The sequence below is a fragment of the Mus musculus genome, chromosome 18, assembly GCF_000001635.26.
Source record: "Mus musculus strain C57BL/6J chromosome 18, GRCm38.p6 C57BL/6J".
NCBI classification, from domain to species: domain Eukaryota; kingdom Metazoa; phylum Chordata; class Mammalia; order Rodentia; family Muridae; genus Mus; species Mus musculus.
The window spans coordinates 56,514,453-56,538,807 of NC_000084.6; the positions used below are offsets into that span (position 1 = coordinate 56,514,453).

The 24,355-nt window shown below is 45.9% G+C and overlaps 1 protein-coding gene, 1 non-coding gene and 1 pseudogene across 5 annotated transcripts in view; 2 read left to right on the plus strand and 1 right to left on the minus strand.

The window, feature by feature from the left end:
- Gm8642 (predicted gene 8642) lies at positions 3,788-4,927 on the plus strand (annotated as a pseudogene).
- Positions 10,270-24,355, minus strand: part of Aldh7a1 (aldehyde dehydrogenase family 7, member A1) — a 48,270-nt gene continuing 34,184 nt past the window's right edge. For 2 of the 4 annotated variants that reach the window (NM_001127338.1, NM_138600.4), the window contains 9 exons: positions 24,249-24,290; positions 22,752-22,846; positions 19,738-19,822; positions 18,036-18,142; positions 17,529-17,645; positions 17,259-17,356; positions 17,038-17,111; positions 13,825-13,900; positions 11,284-12,555 (listed from right to left, as the gene is read on the minus strand). In NM_001127338.1, coding sequence (NP_001120810.1) covers positions 12,501-12,555; positions 13,825-13,900; positions 17,038-17,111; positions 17,259-17,356; positions 17,529-17,645; positions 18,036-18,142; positions 19,738-19,822; positions 22,752-22,846; positions 24,249-24,290 — 749 coding nt within the window. In that variant the 3' untranslated portion in view covers positions 11,284-12,500. Of the gene's footprint in view, positions 12,556-13,824; positions 13,901-17,037; positions 17,112-17,258; positions 17,357-17,528; positions 17,646-18,035; positions 18,143-19,737; positions 19,823-22,751; positions 22,847-24,248; positions 24,291-24,355 lie in introns of all 4 variants that reach the window. The other 2 variants (XR_003952489.1, XR_385969.4) reach the window with 1 other exon arrangement.
- On the plus strand, positions 23,687-23,746 carry Mir1258 (microRNA 1258). Its single transcript, NR_106160.1, has one exon. It is a non-coding gene; the product is annotated as a microRNA 1258 (primary transcript).

The following is a 24,355-nucleotide window of genomic DNA, read 5'->3' on the forward strand; positions in this document are numbered from 1 at the left end:
TTCCAAACATTTAGGGACACGGCAGCTCGTTCCCAGTTTATAGCATGTTGGTTAGACCACAAAGTCGAATTCCAAATAACCCAACCTTTTGTCTCGAGGGTCCAGGGTCATCCAAGGAGAATTTTTTTTTTTAATGATCCACAACTACAATGAGATTGATAAGCCTCCCAATTATATGATTGTGCTTAATGAGCATTCCTATAGGGAATTATTCACTTAATATGTACTATTCACTTAAAAACAAGAAAAGACTTTTCCCATTAAGTTGTGGCTTCAGCAATCTGGTCACTTACGGGCTAGCTTGCAGACCAACCTCTCCCCCACTGTCCACATATCGCCAGAAACCATCCACTGCCACCACCCCTAAGGAGGTCAGTAGAGTGCACTAGGCTCTGGTCTCTGTTCCCAGCACCTCATAAACTGGGTATAGTGGTACACACCTATAATCCAGCACTTTCGAGGTGGAGGCAGGAGGCTCAACTCAGGTCATCTTCAGCCACACAGTGCATCTGAGACTGGCCTGGGTAGCATGGGATCCTATCTCAAAAAGCAAGGAAAGGCTGAAATGTGGTAGTGCACACCTTGGATCCCTGTCCTTGGCAGTCAAAGGCAGGTGGATCTCTGTGAGTTCAAGGCCAGCATGGTCTACACAGAGTTAGAGATTAGCCAGGGGCTACATAGTGAATCTTTGTCTTGCAATAAATAAATAGATAGATAGATAAATAAATAAACAAATAAAACATGTTCTTACACTTGGGCCTCACTGCAAGGGATAAACAGACTGCCAAAATCACAACGGAAACAAAACAGAACGTCATTGCTCTGGACGGGAGACACACAGAACGGATGCCCTTGTGCCTCAGCGTCCTTAGAAGCAGGGATTCCTCCTACTTTCCTACTTGGCCTCCTCGCCTTCCAGCCTAAGGACCTGACTTTTGTCTAGCCGTGCACCCGCCACAAGAGAAAGGGAGGATGAGCACTGAGGGAGGGATGATCCATCACCACCACAGATTCTACTGCAGCCTCCACAGGGACCGACTCGCTCCACTAGTCAACAAAGGTTAACTAATCCCACGCCATGTGCCAGCTACCTCATGAAACACAGAGAAGGGAGCATGGCCAAGCTAGACAAGGGTCTGTATTGCTGAGTTCTCATTTAGTGAGTGGAAAAAATGTAAGTATATGCATAGCTGTCAGAGGCAAAGAGAAGGAGAGCTTGAATTTAATGCGGAGATGGTCATGAGAAATGTTCTCTAACCTTCCCTGCTGTGAAGCCACACACACACACACAAATACATACACAAATACACAGACACATATACACATACACAAATACACACACACAAATACATACACAAATACACACACACATATACACATACACAAATACACACACACATACATACACGAATACACAGACACATATACACATACACAAATACACACACACATACATACACGAATACACAGACACATATACACATACACAAATACACACACACACAAATGCATACACACACATAAATACATATACAAACACACACACAAATACACACACATATATGCATACACAAATACACACACAAAAATGCGTACACACATAAATACATATACACAAACATACACATACAAAAACAGACACACATAAATATACACACAGATATACACACACAAATACACACAGACACAAAATACATACACACAGACACATATACACAAATACACACACACACACAAACAAGAAACAAATACATAAGAAGCTTCCTTTAGGTGCCCCCTGGGGTCTCCTGCACAGCTCATGGTTCTACTGGCTCAGACGATCTGTCACGGGGAAATCACGGCAGAAACAAAACAGGTCATCGCTCTGGTCAGAAGGGCCTCGGGGCAGGCAGTCCAGAGCTGATGCGCGTGCCTCAGAGTCCTCACGAGGAGGGCCTCCTCCTACTTTTTCACATGGCCTCCACACCGGCCAGCCTAAGAACCGGTTCTATTACGGGGAGGAAAACAAATTTCCTTCCGCTTGGATTTGCATTGTGAACACCACACAATTCAGTGAACACTGCGAGTTCACTGCATAGGGGCAGCGATAATAATCCAAAACCAATCAGGTTCCTGGCTCCGGTCTGAATCATGGTACAACCTCCAAGTTTGCTAGCCTGGCCGGAGGACTGTTATGAGCTGGGGAGTCAAACAAGAAACACACTGGAGGGCTGGCGAGATGGCTCAGTGGTTAAGAGCACTGACTGCTCTTCCAAAGGACCTGAGTTCAAATCCCAGCAACCACATGGTGGCTCACAACCATCCATAATGAGATATAATGCCCTCTTCTGGTGTGTCTGGTGTGCTTATACATAATAAATAAATAAATCTTTAAAAAAGAAAGAAAGAAAGAAAGAAAGAAAGAAAGAAAGAAAGAAAGAAAGAAAGAAAGAAAGGAAAGAAAAGAAACACACTGGAGAGGAGAGGCCCTTGGTCTTTCCAAGATCATATGCCCCGGTACAGGGGAATGCCAGGGCCAGGAAGCGGGAGTGGGTGGGTTGGGGAGGGGTATAGGGACTTTCAGAGAGGAAACTAAGAAAGGGGATAGCACTTAAAATGTAAATGAAGAAGATATCTAATAAAAAATTAACATTTTTTTTTTTTTAAAAAGAGGGCTGGAGAGATGGCTTAGCGGTTAAGAGCACTGGCTGTTCTTCCAAAGGTCCTGAGTTCAATTCCCAGCAACCACGTGGTGGCTCACAAACATCTGTAATGGGATCCAGTGCCCTCTTCTGACATATCTGAAGAGAGCCAACAGTGTACTCACATACATAAAAATAAATAAATATTGAAAAGAAAAGAAGAGAAGAGAGGAGAGGAGAGGAGAGGAGAGGAGAGGAGAGGAGAGGAGAGGAGAGGAGAGGAGAGGAGAGAAGAGAAGAGAAGAGAAGAGAAGAGAAGAGAAGAGAAGAGAAGAGAAGAGAAGAGAAGAGAAGAGAAGAGAAGAGAAGAGAAGAGAAGAGAAGAGAAGAGAAGAGAAGAGAAAGGGAGGGAGAGACGGAGGGAGGGAGGTAGGGAGGGAGAAAGGAAGGAAGGAAGGAAGGAAGGAAGGAAGGAAGGAAGGAAGGAAGGAAGGAAGGAAGATCTTGAAGAAATATCTTGAAGAAGTATGGTGGATAAGACCATCACTGTTTGTAGAGGAGAATATTTCACCTTAGAAGAGAGATGGTTTCCTGGTATTTATTTGTATGTATGTGTGTATGAGTGTGTGTGTGTATGTATGTATGTAGGTATATGCATATTTATGAATGTATGTACGTGCATACATATGAATGCATGCATGTATGTATGTTGGGAATCATAGCACAAATCCAGGGCTCCTAGTAGCCTGGAGCACCGAGTCACTGAGTACAGAAAAGGAAGCAATGCAACTGGAAACTCAGCACTGGCTACAATTCTGTTGTCCTTGGTATCTGTGTCTCTTTTATCAGCCTTTTCCAGGCAGCCAGGCTTTCTGGTCTACCCCAGTGGCCACTGCAGGGTATCCAGTTCTGCCAGCCCTAAACTCAGCTGCCCCCTTGTCCGCAGTCCTCTCTTCCTTTCCCCCTTTCCTAGCCAACCTTGAATTTTCTACAACAGAGTGCTTCTGTAAGCAGATGGCTGATCGTCCTGGGAGATGATAGAAGACTCTAAGTAGTGGAGCAGAGAATGCAAGTAGAGCAGAGGGTCTGAGCTGGACAGATGCCTCAGTCGTGGCCTGTTCACCCATCCATCATCTGGCCAGCCACCACTCTGAACACCTTTCACCATGGCCACCTCAGCAAGTTCCCACGAGAACAAAGGCTTCATGCAAATGTACATGTCCCTGCCCCAGGGTGACACAATCCAAGCCATGTATATCTGGGTTGATGGTACCAGAGAAGGACTGCGCTGCAAGACCCGTACCCAGGACTGTGCGCCCAAGTGTGTAGAAGAGTTACCTGAGTGGAACTTTGATGGCTCTACTACCTTTCAGTCTGAAGGCTCCAACAGTGACATGGTATCTCCGCCCTGTTGCCATGTTTCAAGACCCCTTCCACAAAGACCCCAACAAGTTGGTGCTCTGCGAAGTTTTCAAGTATAACTGGAAGCCTGCAGAGACTAATTTGAAGCACACCTGCAAACGGATAATGGACATAGTGAGCAACAAGCATCCCTGGTTTGGAATGGAACAGGAATACACTTTCATGGGAACAGATGGCCACCCTTTTGGTTGGTCTTCCAATGGCTTCCCTGGACCCCAAGGTCTGCATTACTGTGGTGTGGGAGTAGACAAAGTCTACAACAGGGATATCATGGAGGCTCACTCCCGGGCCTGCTTGTGTGCCGAAGTCAAGATCACAGGGACAAATGCTGAGGTTATGCCTGCCCAGTGGGAATTCCAAATAGGACCTTGTGAAGGGACCTGCACGGGAGATCAACTTTGGATAGCCTGTTTTATCTTGCATCGTGTGTGTGTGTGTGTGTGTGTGTGTGTGTGTGAAGACTTCGGGGTGATAGCAACCTGTGACCCCAAGCCCATCCCAGGGAACTAAAATAGTGCAAGCTGCCATACCAACTGTAGCACCAAGGCCATGCAGGAGGGGAATGGTCTGAAGTACATTGAGGAGGCCACTGACAAATTGAGCAAGAGGCACCAGTACCACATCCGTGCATCCATCCCAAGGGGGACCTGGACAATGCCCAGTGTCTGACTGGATTCCACGAAACCATCAACAACTTTTCTGCTGGTGTTGCCAACCGCAGCGCCAGCATCCGCATCCTCCAGGACTGTTGGCCAGGAGAATAAGGGTTACTTTGAAGACCCATCATTCTTCTGCCAATTGTGATCCCTATGCGGTGACAGAAGCCATCGTCCCGCACATGTCTCCTCAATGAAACTGGCGACGAGCCTTTCCAATACAAGAACTAAGTGGACTAGACTTCCAGTTATCCCACCCCAACTCTTCCCTCTCCCAGTTGCCCCACTGTAACTCAAAGGATGGAATACCAAGGTCTTTTTATTCCTCGTGCCCAGTTAATCTTGCTTTTATTGGTCAGAATAGAGGGGTGGAGTTCTTAATCTCTATACACGGCCAACCCTTTCTTTCCTATCTAGCTTTCTAGTGGGGAGCGGGAGGGGGGAAGGGTAACCAACTACTTCATCTCATTGGGAATGCATGTCCGGTAGTCATAGCTGTCTGTCACAAAGCAGGCGTTCTTGTGATGAAGGAGGACTTTTTTTCTTCAGGATAGTTGAAAGGGCAGGCTCAATAGCTTAGATTGACAATTCCCCTGTTGGTAGAGAGCTGTTATTTCTAATGGGGAAACCAGCTTTCTGTTCCAAATGGAAGTCAGGTGAGGAGTTGAAGGTTGGTCTCTTGTGGCATGCTTCCTTAGCCTGGGGAAAGGGAGTTTATCCCCTCCATGAACACAACTCAATGTGTCACCTGATGGATGGCCCTACTGTAAAGGAAGAAAAAAATTGGCATTTCTTGATCCTCCATTTGGGCTGGTGAGATGGCTCAGTGGGTAGGAGCACTGACTGTTCTTCTGAAGGTCCTGAGTTCAAATCCCAGCAATCACATGGATGAGACTTGATGCCACCTTCTGGCATGACTGAAGACAGCTACAGTGTACTTATGTATAAAAATAAATAAGTCTTTAAAGAAAAAAAGAAAAAAAGAGAGAGGTGTACTTGGTCCTCCATTTATAACGCAAAGCAGAGTAGTATTTTTATGATTAAATGTTAAAAACAAAGAAGTTCATATATATATGAATGAATGAGTGGATATATGCCTTTCTAATTGAGAGAACCATCCTATTCACTGGGTGCCATGTTTGAGTGATGAGGGGCTTGGCTTAGAAGTGAGGCTCTCTTGAAGTAGGGGTGGGTATGCAGTACCAGGAAAGTTGGTTATCTTGGGGGCTCAGTTTCATTACAGCTTAAGGGTTTCCCTGCCCACTCTGCAGGAGCAGATGTTGGACAGGTAGCCGGTGGGATGCCACTGCTTGCCACCACCTGTCCCCAGGCTTAGGTTTAGGGGATGCGTATACTTACTCCACACACGAGTCAGAAGTATGAGTTGGCTGGTCAACTTGAACACTGTTGCTGATAGGTGAGTGGGTGTTACTGGGGTTATTTTTGGGTAAGACTAGCATGTCACTAAAGCAGGCCTTTTGATATATTAAATTTTTAAAAAGCAAAACAAGTTTAGATTTTAATCAAATCTGTAGGGTTTGTAACTTTACAGAATTGCCTGTTTGTTTCAATGTTTCCTTCCAACTTGGCTCTTAAGGGAACAAAGGACAGGCCTAGAGTTAAAACACTTGTCTCCTAGTATCCTCCCCCAGCAGACTATTTCTTTCCCTCTGATAAAGCTGATAGAGTCTTTTGTTTTTTTCTTTTATAATAAACACACTCCACCCACCTCTACCCCCCACCCTCCAAAAAAGGAAGAAGACTCTAAGTAAATCTTCAGTTGGCAGACAGTCAGACTCCATGAGGGATATATTCCCAGCCCACAGTAGGGTCTACCCTCTCACATTCTACCCTCTCAACATACATGGAGTTCTGGACTAATGAACATCTTTCATTAGTAATGTTGGGTTCATAAGGCTGTACCTGCTCTGTGACTAACACCTGCCAATACAGAATGAGTAGAAAGAACATGGGCCACTTTTGACCACACTCTGAAACAGAAAGGCTCTACCGCATTCACCCACTGAAACCCGAACATGGCAGTGAGCCACCCTCAGCTATGCAAGACGGCAACCAGAAGCCAGAGGCCTGGCACAGGCTCACACTGGTGGCTTCTACCTGGGCTAGTAAGGGGGAACAACCCTGCTTCTCCTTTATTTTCTAAGGTTTGTGGGAGCAGCTAAAATAAAATACATCTCTATAATACAGACTCTGCCTAGAAGCACGCAGCCTGTTTCATTCTTCTAGATAAGAGTCTACGTAGTAGCTGGGGGCATGGCTGGCTCATCAGTGCCTGAAGAATACGGTCGCTGAACTGTTGGTCTGAAAGAGACTAAATCTGTCACCTGGCCTGGACAAAAGAAGCATGTGCAACTAGAAAAGGTAACAGAGCTATGACCCAGCTGGCCTAAATGTGAGGGACACAGGCTCTACCCAAAGAAGCTGAAGTGTGACTTTTTACATTTTATTTATTATTGTTGTGTGTATGGTATATCAGTGAGGACACAGTGAGCTATGGCGTATGTATGGAGGTCAGAAGACATTATGATGCTGGTTCTCTCCTTCCACCGTGACATGGGTTCCAGGGACTAAATAAGTCATCCGGCATCTTTGGTATGGCTTGCACACGGCTGATTCCAGCCCCACTGTGACCTCACAACTGGACTAGCTCACCTGGATTACAATGAGAACAGTGAGATGATGATGATGATAATGGTGATGATGATGATGGTGGTGATGATGATGGTGGTGGTGGTGATGATGATGATGATGATAATGATGATGATGACAATGATTATGATTGGGTTTTTTTTAAGGGGGGCCAGTATTTGTTTACTTGAGACAGGGTCTCTACATATCCCCATAGGATGTCCTATAACTCACTATATAGACCTGGCTGGCCTTGAATTCATAAAAATATACCTGCCTCCCAAGTTCTAAAATTAAAGGCACGTATCATCACGCCCAGCTATAAACTGACATTATTTCTCTAAGATAATTCAGCCCCTTTGAGACACTGTACCTGAAACACAGGTGTCCCATCTCAAGGACTTGTGCCCACTGCCATCCCCCATCCCCTTCTGACTGAAGTTACAAGCATCTCACTCATTGTCATAGCAGACAAGGGACAATCTGGCACTATTTTGATTCTGACTCCAAAAAAATCTGCTTATGTCCTATGTGATGGCATGCTCCTTTAATTCCAGCATTCAGGAGGCAGAGGCGAGAGTTCAAGGCTAGGTTCGAGTTCCAGGACAGCCAAGACTACACAGATAAACCCTGTCTCAAATAAAACAAAAGAAAAAAATCTGCAGATAAGGAAATGCTAGTCATTCTGGCTCCATCTCTTTTACTGAACACTGTAGTCACATACACTGCCCCTCAAAGTTTCAGAAGGCAAGCTGAGTAGGGGGCCTGGGCATTAAGTGTCAGAATCTGAATTTGGTGTGGAGGACAATGCCAGCTGTCAGAACCAGAGAGATATGAGGAGGTAACTCTGGGAGGTGTGGATGGTTGGATATGGTAAGACCAATAGAAAAATTGGCCAGGGGTTATGGAAGCTAAGCTTACATTAGAAATAAGAATTGCAGATACTGAGCAGGACCTGAAAATACTAGTGTAAGCTCATATTGCCAATATAAAAAGGGTTAGGGGGCTGGAGAGATGGCTCAGTGGTTAGGAGCACCAACTGCTCTTCCAAAGGTCCTGAGTTCAAATCCCAGCAACCACATGGTGGCTCACAACCATCCGTAAGGGCTCACAACCATCTGTAATGAGATCTGACGTCCTCTTCTGGTGCATCTGAAGACAGCTACAGTGTACTTAGATATAATAATAAATAAATCTAAAAAAAGGGGGGGTTAGGAGTAAATGCCAAAGTGCATATCTACTCAAGATGGGGACCCAAGGCAGATCACCCTCACATCAACAAGCTTGCTGATGCCAGATATCTATTTTTGAATACGTAACAGTGGTGCCAGAGACACAGCTCAGTCAGTAAAGTTCTTGCCTTGCAAGCACAGGGTCCTGAGTTTGAGCCCCAGAAACCATGGGGAGGTGGGGGCTGGGGGTTGGGGGAGAGAATCTGGCATGCTATTATGCTACTCTTCTAGACTGCTGGAGATGGAGCCTGGTAGATCTCTGGGTCTCTCTGATTGGACATTCAATCTAGTCTACTTGGTGAGTTCCAAGATGGTGAGCTGTTGTCTCAAAAATAAATAAATAGGGGCCGGAGAGATGGCACAGTGGTTAAGAGCACTGACTGCTCTTCTGGAGGTCCCGAGTTCAAATCCCAGCAACCACATGGTGGCTCACAACCATCTGTAACGAGATCTGGCACTCCCTCTGGACTGTCTGAAGACAGCTACAGTGTACTTACATATAATAAATAAATAAATAAATCTTTAATAAATAAATAAATAAATGTAGCAATGACACCTTACCTAAAGTTGACCTGTGACCTTCACATGCACACACACACACACACACACACACACACACACACACACACACCCATATACCAGCATACACACAGAAAGGCACACACAATAAAACTAGGGAAGCAGTGAGCTCTGCACATGTCTGCTGACTGGAAACTTCCAGAATGACCCCTAGAATCCAGACAGCTCAACACACCCACTCTAACATGGCATGAGCAACAGTGACACCTGCGGGTCAACACCGTAAGGACAACCAAGACTCTCCCACTCAAGGCCTGGAGATGCATTTTCATCTCCAGCGCTGCATTAAACTGGCATGGTGGTGTACAGCTGTAATCCCAGCACTGGAGAGGAGGCAACATGATCTGGAGCTCAAGGTCATTGTCAGCCACCTAGTGAGTTCAAGGCCAGCCTGATCCCTGCAATTTAAATGGGGGGTAAAGAGATGGCTCAGCAGGTAAGAGCACTTGCTGCTCTTCCAGAAGATCCAGGTTCAATTTCTAGCACCCACTCATCAGCTCACAACTTTAACTCCAGTCCCAAGGATCCAACACTCTTCTGGTTGGTGCAGACATACTCTAGGCAAAAGACACATAGTTATAGGAATACATTAATACACAGGTCTAGGAAGATGGCTCAGTGGGCCAAGCACCTGCCACACAAGCGCGAAGCACTGAGTTTGGAACCCCAGCACTCACTCAGACACCTGGTAGGCATGGCAACTGCTTGTGATCCCAACAGCTCATGAGGCAGTCAGATGGAGGGTTTACAGGTAGCTATATAGGATAGCTAAATCAGCTCAGCCTCAGTATGTAAAGTGGACAACCATCACCTTATCTGAATGCACATGATGGACACACACACACACCCCACACGCACATGGATGGAAACACACACAACCCACATACACATAGATGGACACACACATACCCCACATGCACATGGATGGACACACACCCACCCCACACGCACATGGATGGACACACACACACCCACACACATGGATAGACACACACACACCTCACACACACATGGATGAACACACACACACACACACACACCCCACACGCACAAGGATGGACACACACATGCAAATAGTCTTTACTTCTTAAACCAGAGAAAAAAGACAACTTAGAAGCAAAAGTTTAATAAAACCATTATGACAAAGATAGAGGCCTTGTGATAGAAACACATAAAACTTAGGAAATTTCAAAGGGAACTTTCAGAATCGGCTTTGGCTAAGATTCTAGCTCCTTGTCACCTTCAGAAGACTGTGCATCAATGTCACTGTCATGTGTGGCCACATCATCATAGCTCCTTAAACATTTATTTGAAAGTGTGAAGTATTTTTGAGCAAAATGAGCAGTGGCCAAGTGGAATGGTGCAGACTTCTAATCCCAGCACTAGGGGGGCGGGGGTGGGGGGCGGGGGTGGGGGGCGAGGGTGGGGGTTGGGATCAGATACAGGTGGGTTGGAGTTCAAGGCCAGCCAGGGTTACAGCATGATCCAGACTGTATTTATGGTCTGTTTTGTTCATCATGACATGATCTCATGTTTCAAAGGATGGGCTAGAACTCACGATCCTCTCAGACGCTGGGATCTCAGGTGTGTGCCACTGTGCCCATTTATGTGGTATGGAGGACACTCCATACTCCTGTTCATGATTCTCCAACTTCCTTTTCCTCTTTAACTTTTTCCAAAATTACATGTTCTCTTGCTTTAAAGAATAAAGCTGGGTGGTGACACAGGGCTACAAACCCACGCTCTCACTGGCCAAAACCAGAAGCCTGCCTCAAGAAAAAAAAAAAAAATTCTAATGCAGGCATCAGACACTGGACAGCTCATTGCATTCGGTGTGTGTTATGAAAAAGAGTGATGTGTCCTTGTGGTAAGCAATGATTCAGAGCCCATCTCCAGACCTTAACAAGCCACGTCAGTTTCTTACTAGTAACCTGGGGCACCGTCGGTTTTTCATAGGAAATGAATTGTTCCCTGCCCTCACTGTTCTCACCCAAACACCCAGGTCCATCATCAGTATCTGGCTTGGTTCGTAGCGATGGCAAGGACATGACCAGGTCAACGCTACCTACTCACAGGTGACAATGGAGCAGTATGAACACGCATTTACAGCTTTATAACAGATCTGACTTAAATGCATGTATTTATATGAATTTAGTGCAGTGCTGGAGATGGAATCCCAGGCATTGAGTGGCAAGCAGCCTACCTAACCAAGCTATATTCACAGCCCCTTTAATTTTTATAGTCAAATCTACTACAAATTTAATTATATAAAGGTATATCACCATATTATTTAATATGTTAGTATTAGTGTCCCCCCTGCTTCTTCCCCACACTGTCAGTCCCCCAGATTTCTTACTATTGTCCAAATCTTTCCACACCATGACGACTCATGAGGCCTACAATGTCCTATTCCCTAAGGGTTTCTCCAGGAGCCCGATGTGGCAGGAGCAGGCCCAGTGGTGACTGCTACACAGAAGTACAGAGCAACGGCACCACAGGAGAGCAGGGACCGCTGGGCCCAGCACAGCTTCCCAGTGAGACCTTAGCCTCTCAGCAGTGACCTTCCCAGAGGAGAAACCCATGAGCAGCTGCAGAAGCCTGAGGTGACTCGGGCATCCAGATGTGCTTTCACGAGCAACTTCAGTCCCTAAGTTCCCAGCAAGGTTTGGAACAAGAACGAAGGTCTGTCTACCCCTGCACATTTCTTTCTGGCTGACACAGTCAGGAGCAGTCTTAACTGGGTGAGCATTATTTTTAGAGCATTATCTTTGTTGTGGTGGTACTGAGATTTGAACCCAGGGGTTGACACATCCCAGCAACCATTCACAACAGTGTTAAGTTCCTCACCTCACCCAAAAATGGCCCATTGTCATTTGGAGCACTGCAAATCATGCACATGAAACTGTGCTGAGGTCCCCAGCATGTGGGGGTACCTCTCCCCTTCAACCCCTGCCAGGACGGGACCATGAGGATTCAGCACTGCTTAGAAGACATTTCTCCACTGCAAAGACTTCTTCCTTCCTATTGCATTTTCCATGGCCCCAACCTCCTATGATGGCATGTACTTCACTAAGAAATGATTAGCTGTAATAAAAAAAGTAATTAGTAACATAAAAACTCACCAAACCTATCTTTTGCTAAATGCAGCTAGGTTGTGAATATTTAATTTTGAACTTTTGATAAATGAGTATCTTGATTTAGACAGGGGTCTGGGAATCACTGGAGATTAGACACTGCTGTCCGTACTCAAAGCCATCATTTATCCGGGGCAAGTCAGGGTCCTTTCAGGCTTCTTCCGAGCAGCCACAGGAATGGCTAAGGGACGCCAAGCCCACGCAGTATCACTGAAACTTGATTCCCTGAGCCAGAGGGAGGGACGTGCTGTAGTTGATGGTACTGGGGAAGAGAAGGAAACGAATGGGAGCACACACATCATATGCAATCCATAGCATATAAGCACATACATAATATAACATTAAAGACATCAGTCTGTTTATAGTAACAACTTATAGGTCGGTAAAGCCAACCAACCAACCAACCAACCATCAGTATACAAAAAAAAAAAAAAAAAAAAAAAAAAAATCAGTGCGATTCCTTACAACGGAAAAACACAAGCACAAATGGCTGGAAGACACACATCACCTGTTACCTATGGTTTTTCTTTTGGTCATAATACAAGAACACGGGCGATGTAACTTTCTCTCTTAACTTACATTATTAAGGAAAATGCAAATCTTCTCATTTTGTTAAGAATATAGCAATTTTTAAATTTTTTTTTTTCTTTTCCCAAACTAGTTACCATGATGCACCTGGAATTTCCCCCGAGAGAAGTATTCTGAGCCAACAAGCTCTGAGAGAACACAACAAAGGTAAAGCAAGTCCCAGGCAGCATCTCCAGAAGGTCACCACACAGACATCCTAGTGACTCGGCCTCCAGAGTCCTGCTCATACTTCCAAGCTGGTCGCCCTCCCCTAAGCTCATAGTCCAGACCCCCAAGCTGGGCACCCTCCCCTAAGCTCATAGGCCAGACCCCCAAGCTGGGCGCCCTCCCCTAAGCTCATAGGCCAGACCCCCAAGCTCCTCTCTTGCTTCTCTGTGCAAGTAAACTTCCATCACAGGACAAACGGGAAGGGCAGCTCCTTCCACCTCCTCATGCAGAGTGACCCAGTGTCCTGCTCCTACCTATCCCACCTCTGGGACAGAACCCAACAAGGAAATTTCATAGTCAGTTGCTGTGCTAGACAAGAAGGCTGGAAGGTACAATCTTTCTAGAAATATTGGAATATGTGAATATACAGGAGACACCTTGGGGATGGGACTTAAGTCTCACCATGAAGTCCATTCCTGTTTCCTATGCCTCTCTCTGCACACTGCCTAACTGTATACACTCCTAGTGGCACCTCCACCGTGCCTGCTGCTCATCACATGACGGCTGTGAACACCTCCCACGCTATGTCATGCCAACGCAGAGTTTCTCACATTTGGGAGCATCAGTGAGGCTGAAGCTGCAGTGTAGCATGCATGCTAAAAAAGGAGGTGGCTGCAGAGTCTAGAGAAGTAAGATCAACAGAGACTGAGCGAAGACAAAGCTGCAGGCCTGGAGAGCAAGTGCCCGCTCCCGACGGCTTCAAGACCAAGCCCTCGTGCCCAGAGCCCTTCCTTACCATGTGGATCTCCTCATGTACTGCTTCCAGGCGTCGCTGCCAGACTCCCGGCCACCGCCAGTGTGCTTCTCTCCGCCTACAGAAACGCAAAGTCACCTCACATCCTTCCCGAGGGCTCTCACCAGCGCTACCAGATTAAGACAGACCACTGCGTAGGGCAGTACACACCTATAATCCTACCTCTCAGAGACTGAGGCAGGAGGATTACGAGTTCAAGATCAGCCTGGGATATGTAGGATGAAGTGTTTGTTCCCCACAAAAAGCAAAAGAAAGGGGAAGAGAAGATGGGAGAAGCTGTTGGCAGCGCCGAGGAACGCTGGCTGCTCTTGCATAGGACCCAGGTTCAGTTACCACAGCACTCACAGAACAGCTCACAACCATCTAATGCCTGTTCCAGGGCACACGGTGCCCTTGTCTTAGCCCCTCTAGGTACCAAGCATTTGAATGGGTACATACATACACACACACATACATACGTAGTGGCAAATACTTGGACATAAAACCTTTAAAAATGTTTAAACAAGGCAAAAAAGGAAGAAAGAATCAACAGAGACTCACAGCTGACCGATGAGAGACTGAGAGACGTTGTGGAGTGAGTACTCTGCCTTACAAAGGACGGTATCAGATGCAGATGGCGCTCTGTGAGTGACATACAGCCCAGCATGGACTATAGACTGAGTTCCAGGACAGCCAAAGCTTCAGAAAAACCTTGGGGGGTGGGTGTGGGGGTGGGTGTGGGTGTGGGGACCAACCAAACAAAAGGATGTCATCAAACCCCTTCCCTCGAGGTACAGAGATCTATGCTCAAGAGGAAGCAGAAAGACTGTAAGAACCAGAGGGGGTGGATGAGCCCAAGAAAAGTGCCCTCCACACACAAGAGAACTGATGCACACATGAACAGAGACCGGCAACACATGCAAAACCTCTACAGGTTCAACCCAGAAGGGAGTCCAGCTTCAAAATGGGGAAATGAAGACCAGGCCCCACCCCTAACCAAGTAACTATTTATAGTGATAGCGGATGGTAAAGAGAAAATCCGTCTTCTTCAATGGCGCGTCGGTGTGCACCGTGGCAGCCCCCCACCCCCCAGGGGTAGTTAGCCAAAACAAAGTGAGCGCCACAGGATGTTTATTTAGCTTTGGCATTTTTTTGTCTTGTGGGTCTTCTGCTTGCTTGCTTCTCGTGTGTGTGTGTGTGTGTGTGTGTGTGTGTGTGTGTGTGTGTGTGTGTGTGTTTTAGAGAGAGGGAGAGAGCGTAAAGTTGGGTGGGAGGAAGGTGGGAAGGCTCTGGTAGGCAAAAAAGGTTTACTATAGGGTTTTGTTGTTTTCTTTTTTCAGTCTAGGTCTTGCTGGCCTGGTAGACAGTCCAGGGTGGCATCACATTTATGGCAACCCTTCTGCCTCAGCCTACTGAAAGCTGGTTTGTTTTTTACTTTTGTATTCCATTGATTGTGTGTGTCTGTGTGTGTGTGTGTGTGTGTGTGTGTGTGTGTGTGTGTGTGTGTGTTCGTGTGCATGTGTGTTCATGAGTGGAGTTGGTTCTTTCCTGCTACCATCTGGAGATTAAACTCAGATTCTCAGGCCTGATGGTAAGAATCCTCAGCCACCAGCTGGGCGTGGTGGTGCACGCCTCTGATCCCAGCACTCGGGAGGCAGAGGCAGGCGGATTTCTGAGTTCGAGGCCAGACTGGTCTACAAAGTGAGTTCCAGGACAGCCAGGGCTATATAGAGAAACCCTGTCTCGGGAAAAACAAAATAAAAAAAAGTATCCTCACCCACTAAGCCATCTTGCTGGCCCCACTATGAATAATTTTAAACAAATAGAAGTTAATATATGCAACCCCCCCCCCCAAAAAAAAACAAGCAAGCAAGCAAACAAAAAACTACCCCTCAGCATCAGTAACTCACATCTTATTTAGAGAAGAGACAGACAGGCCCCGGCGAAGAATATGACTATTTTACCTAGTGAAAGGTAAGATGCCGAAGACACAACATGAGGAGCAGATAAGGACCTGAATAGATTCGTGCAGTTCCCATGAGCACAGACATGCCAAGGACCCAAGGGCAAGGCCTTCCTGGGTCTTAGTATGGTTACCCAACAACAGTTGTCCTTTAGGTAAAACTTGTGTGTGCAGAACATTTCAATCACAGCTCCCTCATCCTAAAAACTGCAATCTGAGACTGCCCCCACAGTGCCTTCCTGTGGGGCTAGCTAACCTGCTCCTCTTCCTGTGCACACCATAGATAGTAAATGCACTCAGTTCTCAGGCTGCTGCTAGTGCAAAGTCCACCAGAGCTCAGTGTTTCTGTATGCATACCCTCCCTCCCTCCCTCCCTCTTCTTTCAGATTTATTTATATATGTAAGTACACTGTCTCTGTCTTCAGACACCAGAAGAGGGCATCAGATCCTATTACAGATGGTTGTGAGCTACCATGTGGTTGCTGGGAATTGAACTCAAGACCTCTGGAAAAGCAGTCAGTACTCTTAATGGCTGAGCCATTTCTCCAGCCCCCACCCCCCTGCTGTTTCTTCATTTCCCCATCATCTCTGTCAATTCCTAAGCAATGTACTGTTTCCTGGCTTTGATATGAAGTAGAGGTTTTTAACGATTCTGGGTCTGGGATCTTCTGCCTAGAAAAAAATACTGAATTTCCAGGTTCATAAACCTTGGACTAAGAGCCCTGATCCAACCTGAGCAGGAGATGAGGACCCTGCTGGGAAGCTGAGTTGGAGTGATGTTCTTTCAGGCATGCCTGATCACAGTTATTATAGAAAATAAATTGGGTTAAATACTTTCTTTCTCTATCTCTCTCTCTCTCTCCCCTTCCCCCCCCCCCCACCCCCACTCTCCTTCCCTCCCTCTCTCTGTTTTTCAAGACAGGGTTTCTCTGTGTACTCCTGACTGTCCTGGGACTCACTCTGTAGACCAGGCTAGCCTCAAAAATCAGAGATCCACCTGCCTCTGACTCCCAAACCCTCTGCTGGGATTAGGGCATGTGACACTGCTTCCTGCATTATGTTTCCATTTCTTGACAAATTTCTAAAGATGAACACTACTCTTCCTTTCCTGCTCAATGCAGAAAAAGAACAATGAGGGCAGAGGCTCTAGCCCAGTGGTACAGTATTGGCCTAGTGTACGTGACACCCAGGTTCAGTCCCCAGAACCAAGCATAAAGACATGTTTTAAGAAGACAAAACGAGCCTCTACATACCAAACGCACCACCAATCTCAGCCCCGCTGGTAGGAATATTGACGTTCACGATGCCACAGTCGGAACCTTTAGGTCTGTGTGTGTGAGGAGAGGAACAGTGAGAAGAACACACAGGAAATGAAACCGGAACAGAACACAGCACAGACACCGGGCTCTCGCTGTGACCACGATCATTCACCACCACCACGTCTTACATACATGTTCAACAGACTAAGTTATACCCAAGCCAGCGGAAGATTCTGCCCAAATCTTTGGTAAAGATACTACTTGAAAGTCCCTGTTTTACTTCATTGTTCCATTCAAAGACCTCTTCTTCATCCTAGAAGGATGGAGAAGATCAGGAGCTGTTAGTGTTTCTGGGCTTACTGTGATCTGGTCAAAGATCATTTCATAAAATGCCGTTTTGGTGCACAGAAGAAAACCAAGAGTTAATTAACACTTGTGTAAATCTGATTCTGTCATGGTTTAGGTCTTTTCGGCTTTTTCTTTACCTGGAATTTGAAGACATAGAGGATTGGGGCAAAAGTCTCCTGGTGAACAATGGGCGCATCATGGGCAAGACCGGTCACAATGGTGGGTTCCACGTAATTGCCAGGGTGGTCCATGACCTTATGCAGAAAGATGAAAAAAAAAATGAATGAATGTATTTCCTTTTCCAGGGCTCGGAGTCGGAGTACATCATCCTTGCCTCCATCTACCAGGAGAAGACAAAACAGCGTTTCCAGGTAAACTGCCCCTCCAAAGCAGCATCCTTCCTACTTGGAATAACCAGTCTGAACAGTCTTATGCTACAGCACACCAAGGTCCATGTCTTCCAACAGAGTACTAGGACTACCAGAGGCAACTGTGCCTGGCTCCTTCTCCCCTTGTAAGAGAGATGGGGAGAAGGTAAGCGGCTTGCTCTCTGGGACCCTTCACCAGTTTTTCTCAGGGATCTGCTTGTGCTCAAGAGGAAGAAAGAAACAAGGCTATCACCACCCACCCAGCACTCTCATTACCTTGCCCCCATAGACCACTGTGCCCCCTTGTTTCTTGGCTTCTTCCACGGCTCTCACAAACATGCTCACTGCCTGTTTGGTATGGAGCGGTCCATAGAGGATATTGGCTGGGGAGAGAAAAGGAATGCTCTTCATTTTGCCTTCAGTAACATCATTTTAGAATGTTAGTGGCTTTCCAAATTAACAGGCTAACCCTCCATCCTATATCCTCCGTTGAGAGCAGCAATCAGTAATCTTTTCTATGAAGGGCAAGATGCTTAATGTCTTAATGCTTTGTATCAAGTAAATGGTCTCCGATACATCTACTCAACTGGGCCTTGGTCGTCTGAAAGCTGTCCTCCCCAGTACGCAAATGAATAGACACGGCTGTGAGGCAGACAAACAGATAGCAAGCTAAGTGTGTTTGTCAACCCTTTCCTTAGAGGAATGGCTATCAATCAAAGTGATGCCCTAAAAACACAAGAGTCCATCCACAGGTTTCGTGGATGTTCGTGACAGTGTGTTAACCCTTAAAGGCCATTACAATCTCTGTGGCTAATGCACACTTCAACAGGGTAGACTGACCAGTTGACCACTGAAAGAACCACAGGGAGAGCTCAGACCCTGCAGGTGTGTAGCAGTCAGGCATGGAAAGACCTGAGCAAAGATTATCTCTAGCAGAGATAACAGCAGCAAAGAGCCAGGAATGTATAAGGACACTAGAAAGTTGACAATCTGAAGCCCCAGGAGAAAGAGGCCAGGTGACATGAGTCTAGTGGACACTAGGCAGGATGGAAGGCAGGTGCAACATTTTAAGGCCTGGGAATATGCCACAGAGGGAATCTGGACTTCAGGCTAAGCACAGTGACATCACTGGAGTGTCCCAAGGAGAAGGGTGAATTATACTTTTTCACTTATTTTTAATCATGTGTGTGTTTGTTTGTTTGTAGGTGGAGACACATGAGTATAGGTGCCTGCAGAGGCATGAGGCATCAGACCCCTGAAACTGGAGTTATAAAATGGCTGTAAAGCTGGACATGGTGGTGCATGTCTTTAATCCCAGCACTTAAAGAGACAGAGGCAAGCGGATCTCTCTGAGTTCAAGGCCAGCCAGGACTACACTGTGAGACACTGTCTCAACCCCAAACCCTGAAAAAAGGCAGTTGTGAAGCCCCTGACACGGGTGCTGGAAATCAAGTGCTCTGGCTCTCTGTAAGAACAGTGCGTGCTTTTCTTAACCCTGCGCCATGGTGCCAGGCCCACAGATGCTCCCCGCTGGCCCGAAACTTACTACACAGACCAGGCTAGCCTCAAACTCACAGAGACCAGTTGGTTCTGCCTCTTCTTCCTCCCCAGCGACAGCCTGAAGGCTCACACCACCATGCCCGGCACCAGTACATCTTAGAAGCTACTCCGGTTGCTATGGAAGGCAGTGGAAGCCTGAGGACTCACACACTTTCCCTGAGGACGACGGGAACTTGGAAAGGATTGCGGCAGTAAAAAGAAAAAGAACTCAGCCATCACCTGATCCAACCAGGACCCCAAGTAGGACCTCAACTCTTCCACATGTCAAGTACGAGATCCTAACCTAGGAAAACATGTCATCGAATGCCACTCAGACGTCCAGGAAAGGGTGCCACCACCACCTCCGACTCAGAGAGTCAGAAATACATGTAACACCAGCTGTCAAGTGGCTAGAACTTAAAAGGAGTGAGCTACTCACGGTCCCAGGGGTTCCCAACACGGATCTGTGAGTAGGCACTTCTCAGTCTGTCCACAACTTCATTATGGATGCTTTCGTGCAAAAACTATGTGAAGAACACACAGTCAGGAGAATAGCAAAATGGATATACAAGTCTTAAGAGAGTGAATGATAGCTTCAATAATACTGATTAGTAACTACTAATACAGTCTCCAAAAACAAGCTAAAAACAAGCTTTTAATTATGTATTTTCTTATTTTAATATTAATTATGTAAATACTCATTTCTTCAAGGTGGATGTTGAAATAAAACCATAAACCACAGCTGGGGATGCAGGTTAGTTGGTCATAAGATCATTTAGCATCCAAAAACCCCTAGGTTTGACCCTCGCCACGTAGATAAAAGTGTGGTACCTCTCATGCCTATAAGCCTAACGTTGAGAGGCACAGGCAGGAAAATCAGAAGTTCATGGGTACTCTCGCTACACAGTAAGCTCGAGGTCAGCCTGGGATTCATGAGACCTGTCTCACACAAACAAAAGGCACCCAGAAGAAACCCAAACAGAACACCATAAACCATGTCTGTACCAAGTTTCTAAGAACCTGACCTGCTAAGCTATACAAATCCATCGTTCCTCTTCTGTACTACACAACTTAATATATTAATTTATTTGGGTACACTTGTTCCACACTGTAACTGTGAGTCTCAGTAAATGTGGGACTCAATAGTTTTGTCGGGCCAACCTCAGATGAGTCACCAAAACTACTGAGTCTCAGGTTTTGAAGGTCTCTAGACAACAGTAGACTAGGATACCAATATGCTTCATGCTACATTCTTCTCTTTATATAGAAGAAAAACAGTACATATTCTATATACTGTGTGTGTGTGTGTGTGTGTGTGTGTGTGTGTGTGTGTGTGTGTGTGTGTTTAGAATAAATGTAGAGAATAGAGACAGGGGCTGACTTACCAAACTACCCAATCTCTCACTACCTGGGTTAGTCTCTCTGTAACAAGTGAACAGTTATTTTGGGAACTAGTCATAGAAAAGCTGATGAATGCTGTAATTTCTTTTCTGTATGAATCCCTGCTTCCGTGGAAGTCAATCTAAGCAATGAGTAACTTTTCCTTAATATTTAAAACTATATCCAGAGCACAGCCACATATAATTCCTCCAAGACTAAAAAGTGGGTCAAACAGAGAAATGGCTGGCTTTTACGGAATTTTACATTTTACCATGCCATTATCTTATTTTTGAGACAGGGTTTCATTATGTATCCCAAGCTAGCCTCAAACTTATGATGCTCTTGCCAAAGCCTTCCCGGTGGTGGGATCACAGGAACGAGCGGCTACAGGATATAATTACTTCTAATAACCCTTGTTCCCTTTCTTCGTTTGCATGTTTCCTGCAATTTAATGTATATGTAAGTTAAAATACAAATTTCTATCGTATTAGTTTTTTTTAATTCAGGAAATATAAGAAGGATAAGAAAGTGCAAGACTAAATCATCAGGCCTGCAGAGATGGACCCGAGGTTAAGAGCTCCAGCTGCTCTCCCAGAGGACCGGGTTAAGTCCCAGCACCCACACGGCCGCTCACAAGCGTAACTCCAGTCCAGGGGATTCAGCACGCTCTTCTAACCTCTGTGCGTACCAAGCACATGAGGTGGACATACATACATAAGTACATACAAAAGCCTAAAAATAAATTATCCTTAAGACCATATTGTCATTTATTATTCATCCCAGTCTGATTTAGAAATCAATCTTACATAACATCTGTTCACAATAATTGTGAATGAGGGAAAATAACACAAAACCGGTCCCACTGTAATTCAACTGCAGCTTTTTTTTTTTTCTTTTTTAGATTTATTTATTTATTATATGTAAGTACACTGTAGCTGTCTTCAGACACACCAGAAGAGGGCATCAGATCTCATTACGGATGGTTGTGAGCCACCATGTGGTTGCTGGGATTTGAACTCAGGACCTTCGGAAGAGCAGTCGGGTGCTCTTACCTGCTGAGCCATCTCACCAGCCCCAAGTGCAGCTTTCAATGTAAATGTAGCCATGTCCTGTACCTAAAACTTATTTAGTTCTAATATTTCACTATAGCATGAAGTAATAAATAAATAATCAAGGTTGTATTTCTAAATTAAAATCCAACTCAATTTAGTATACAGATTAAAACTACCCACATTCCCAACTCTGTAGCTAAATAACACCTCCTTATACAGACCTGTGTGTGTGTGTGTGTGTGTGTGTGTGTGTGTGTGTGTGTGTGGTACATGTGCATGTGATGTGTATGTTAAAGACATGGCCCAGGCTAGTCTCAAACTCCTGGGCTTGAAGGACTCTCCCTCAGCCTCCCAAGTTCTAGGATTACAGGTGCACATTACCACTTCTGCTCAAACCATACATGCTCGTAAGGAAAGACAGACATGACAGGCATTTGGTTTCCAGTAAGCCACATAACATTAAGTCAAACCTGAGACATGAGACCAAAACAATATATTTGAAATGTTTATTAAAAAATAAAAAAAGTAATGCTACTGTTTAGATTTTAACTTGTCTCATCCCCTAGAAGACATCGGTCATATTCGCCATGAAGTCTGACTCAAGGCTAATACCACCTGAGTCCAGCTTCTGCCAAGCAGTCTCGAGCCCACTGCAGCATAGGATGGGTTAACAACTGTCACCACAGACGTAAAGGAAACCCACACATTTGCCACTCGTGTTTAAGAAATACACTTTTCTAGTAACACTTCTATGACTCCTACCGACAGGATTCATTGAACTGAAGTTTTAAAGCAGAAGAGGCGACTTATCAGTTAAACAGCTCTTGCTGCTCTTTCAGAAGACCCAAGTGTGGTTGCCAGAGCCTACACTGGACTGTTTACAACCACCTATGACTCCAGCTCCAGGAGACCTGAACCTCCAAAGGCACCTGCACACAACACACCGGGCATACACAGACACGCACACACCTACATTCAAAGAAAGAAAAAGGACGCTCTTAGGCATCATGTGGACACTCACCAGTCTCCTCACAGTGGTACACCTTTGCCCAGCTGTTCCCACGGCGGCAAACAGAACTGACGGAACAACCAAGCTGAGGTCCGCGTCCTCGAAAGCTTAACAAAGTACAAATGTGCGCCATCAGTGTGCGGTAGGCAAAGCATTTCTAAGCAGTGTAATAAACACTGCCTTCAGAAAACACAGTAACATCAGAAGGATCATCCCAAAACTGGAGATTTGTGGTACAGACGCATGTCCGAAGGGAAAGCCACACTTCTCCTCTAGAGGAGTGTATGACAGAGCAAGGGGGAGGGGTCTCCGAACTGTACCCAGATACACAGGTAAACGGAGGTCCAGCTGAATCTTCCATCTGTCTCAGAGACCTCTTGCTACAGCCTCCATGAAGACCTGTGAGCTCTGCCACCATCTGGTGGTCCCTTGTTCCAGTCCACTCCCCACTGGCACAAAGCTTCCTGTTCCTACGGGAGCCGGCCCGCCCTCTGCTGCGGAGGACAATCAAAGCTTGCCCTCAGAAGAAAGGGACAGCCTTTGCATGGCTAACCTTTGCAAGGGTGATTTACTACTTAGCCGCCCTGCTTCCTGTACCTTCTACAGTCTTCCAGCCACTGTTTCCTCCTATGTCATCAGCGTCACCTGTCTAACCTGGGCACCCTCCAATCAGGATGTGGAAAGAATGCATCTCTCACACACACAGACTTGACTTCCTATCCATTTCTGTGACTCTAATTCCACTGTTTTATTTTTCTTCCTCCCAGTTCTAGAGACCAAATCCAAAGCTGTGCACTTCTGAGGCATCGTGCTGTGGCCTCACCATCTGATCTCAGGGCACAGTGCTCTCTTTAAGTCCCTCCTCCCATCCAATCAGACACAAGGCAGCATTAACCCTATGTTACAGATGAAGACACTACAGCTTTAGACAGGACATGCCCTTATACTGCTGAGCTAATTCCCTAACTGCTATGTGGAGCTGCAGTTAGGGAATTAGCTCAGCAGTATAAGGGCATGTACTGCTCTGGAAGAGGACCCAAATTTGGTTTCCAACAACCATGTCAGATAGCAGACAACCACCCAACTCCATCGCCGTGGAATCTGATGCCCTCTTCTGGCTCCTCAGGTACCTGCAGTCACTAAAGAAATTAGCAAGTCACTTAGGAAATAATCTATTGTTCTACAAAAAAACGCATACCCAGTTTCTAGAAAACAAGAGAAGAAAAAGCATGAAGAAGTAATGCCATGTTAGAGACAACAGAAGTCTCGTGCCCACATTCAAGTGCCCAGGTAACATTTTCCCAACACGAATCTAGCTTCTTCTCAGCTCCATCTTCCTTTCAGTCAAGTTCATGTCCTGACTCCTAAGGAAAATTCCTAAAGATGGGAACTAGGTCCCAAGCAGAGAGCACGGAAAGGATGAGTTGCTACGCAAGTACCAGAGAGTCAATGACCAGATACAAAGACAGCAAACTGAAGGGAAAGCAAAGCCCAAAGGGGCAGCCTTACCAATAATGGCATTGTTTCCTCCAAGCTCCAACAAGCTTTTCCCTTTAAAAGGAAGCAGACACAGTTAATTCCTACTTCAGTGCTCAATGCACACTGACACAGTAAGG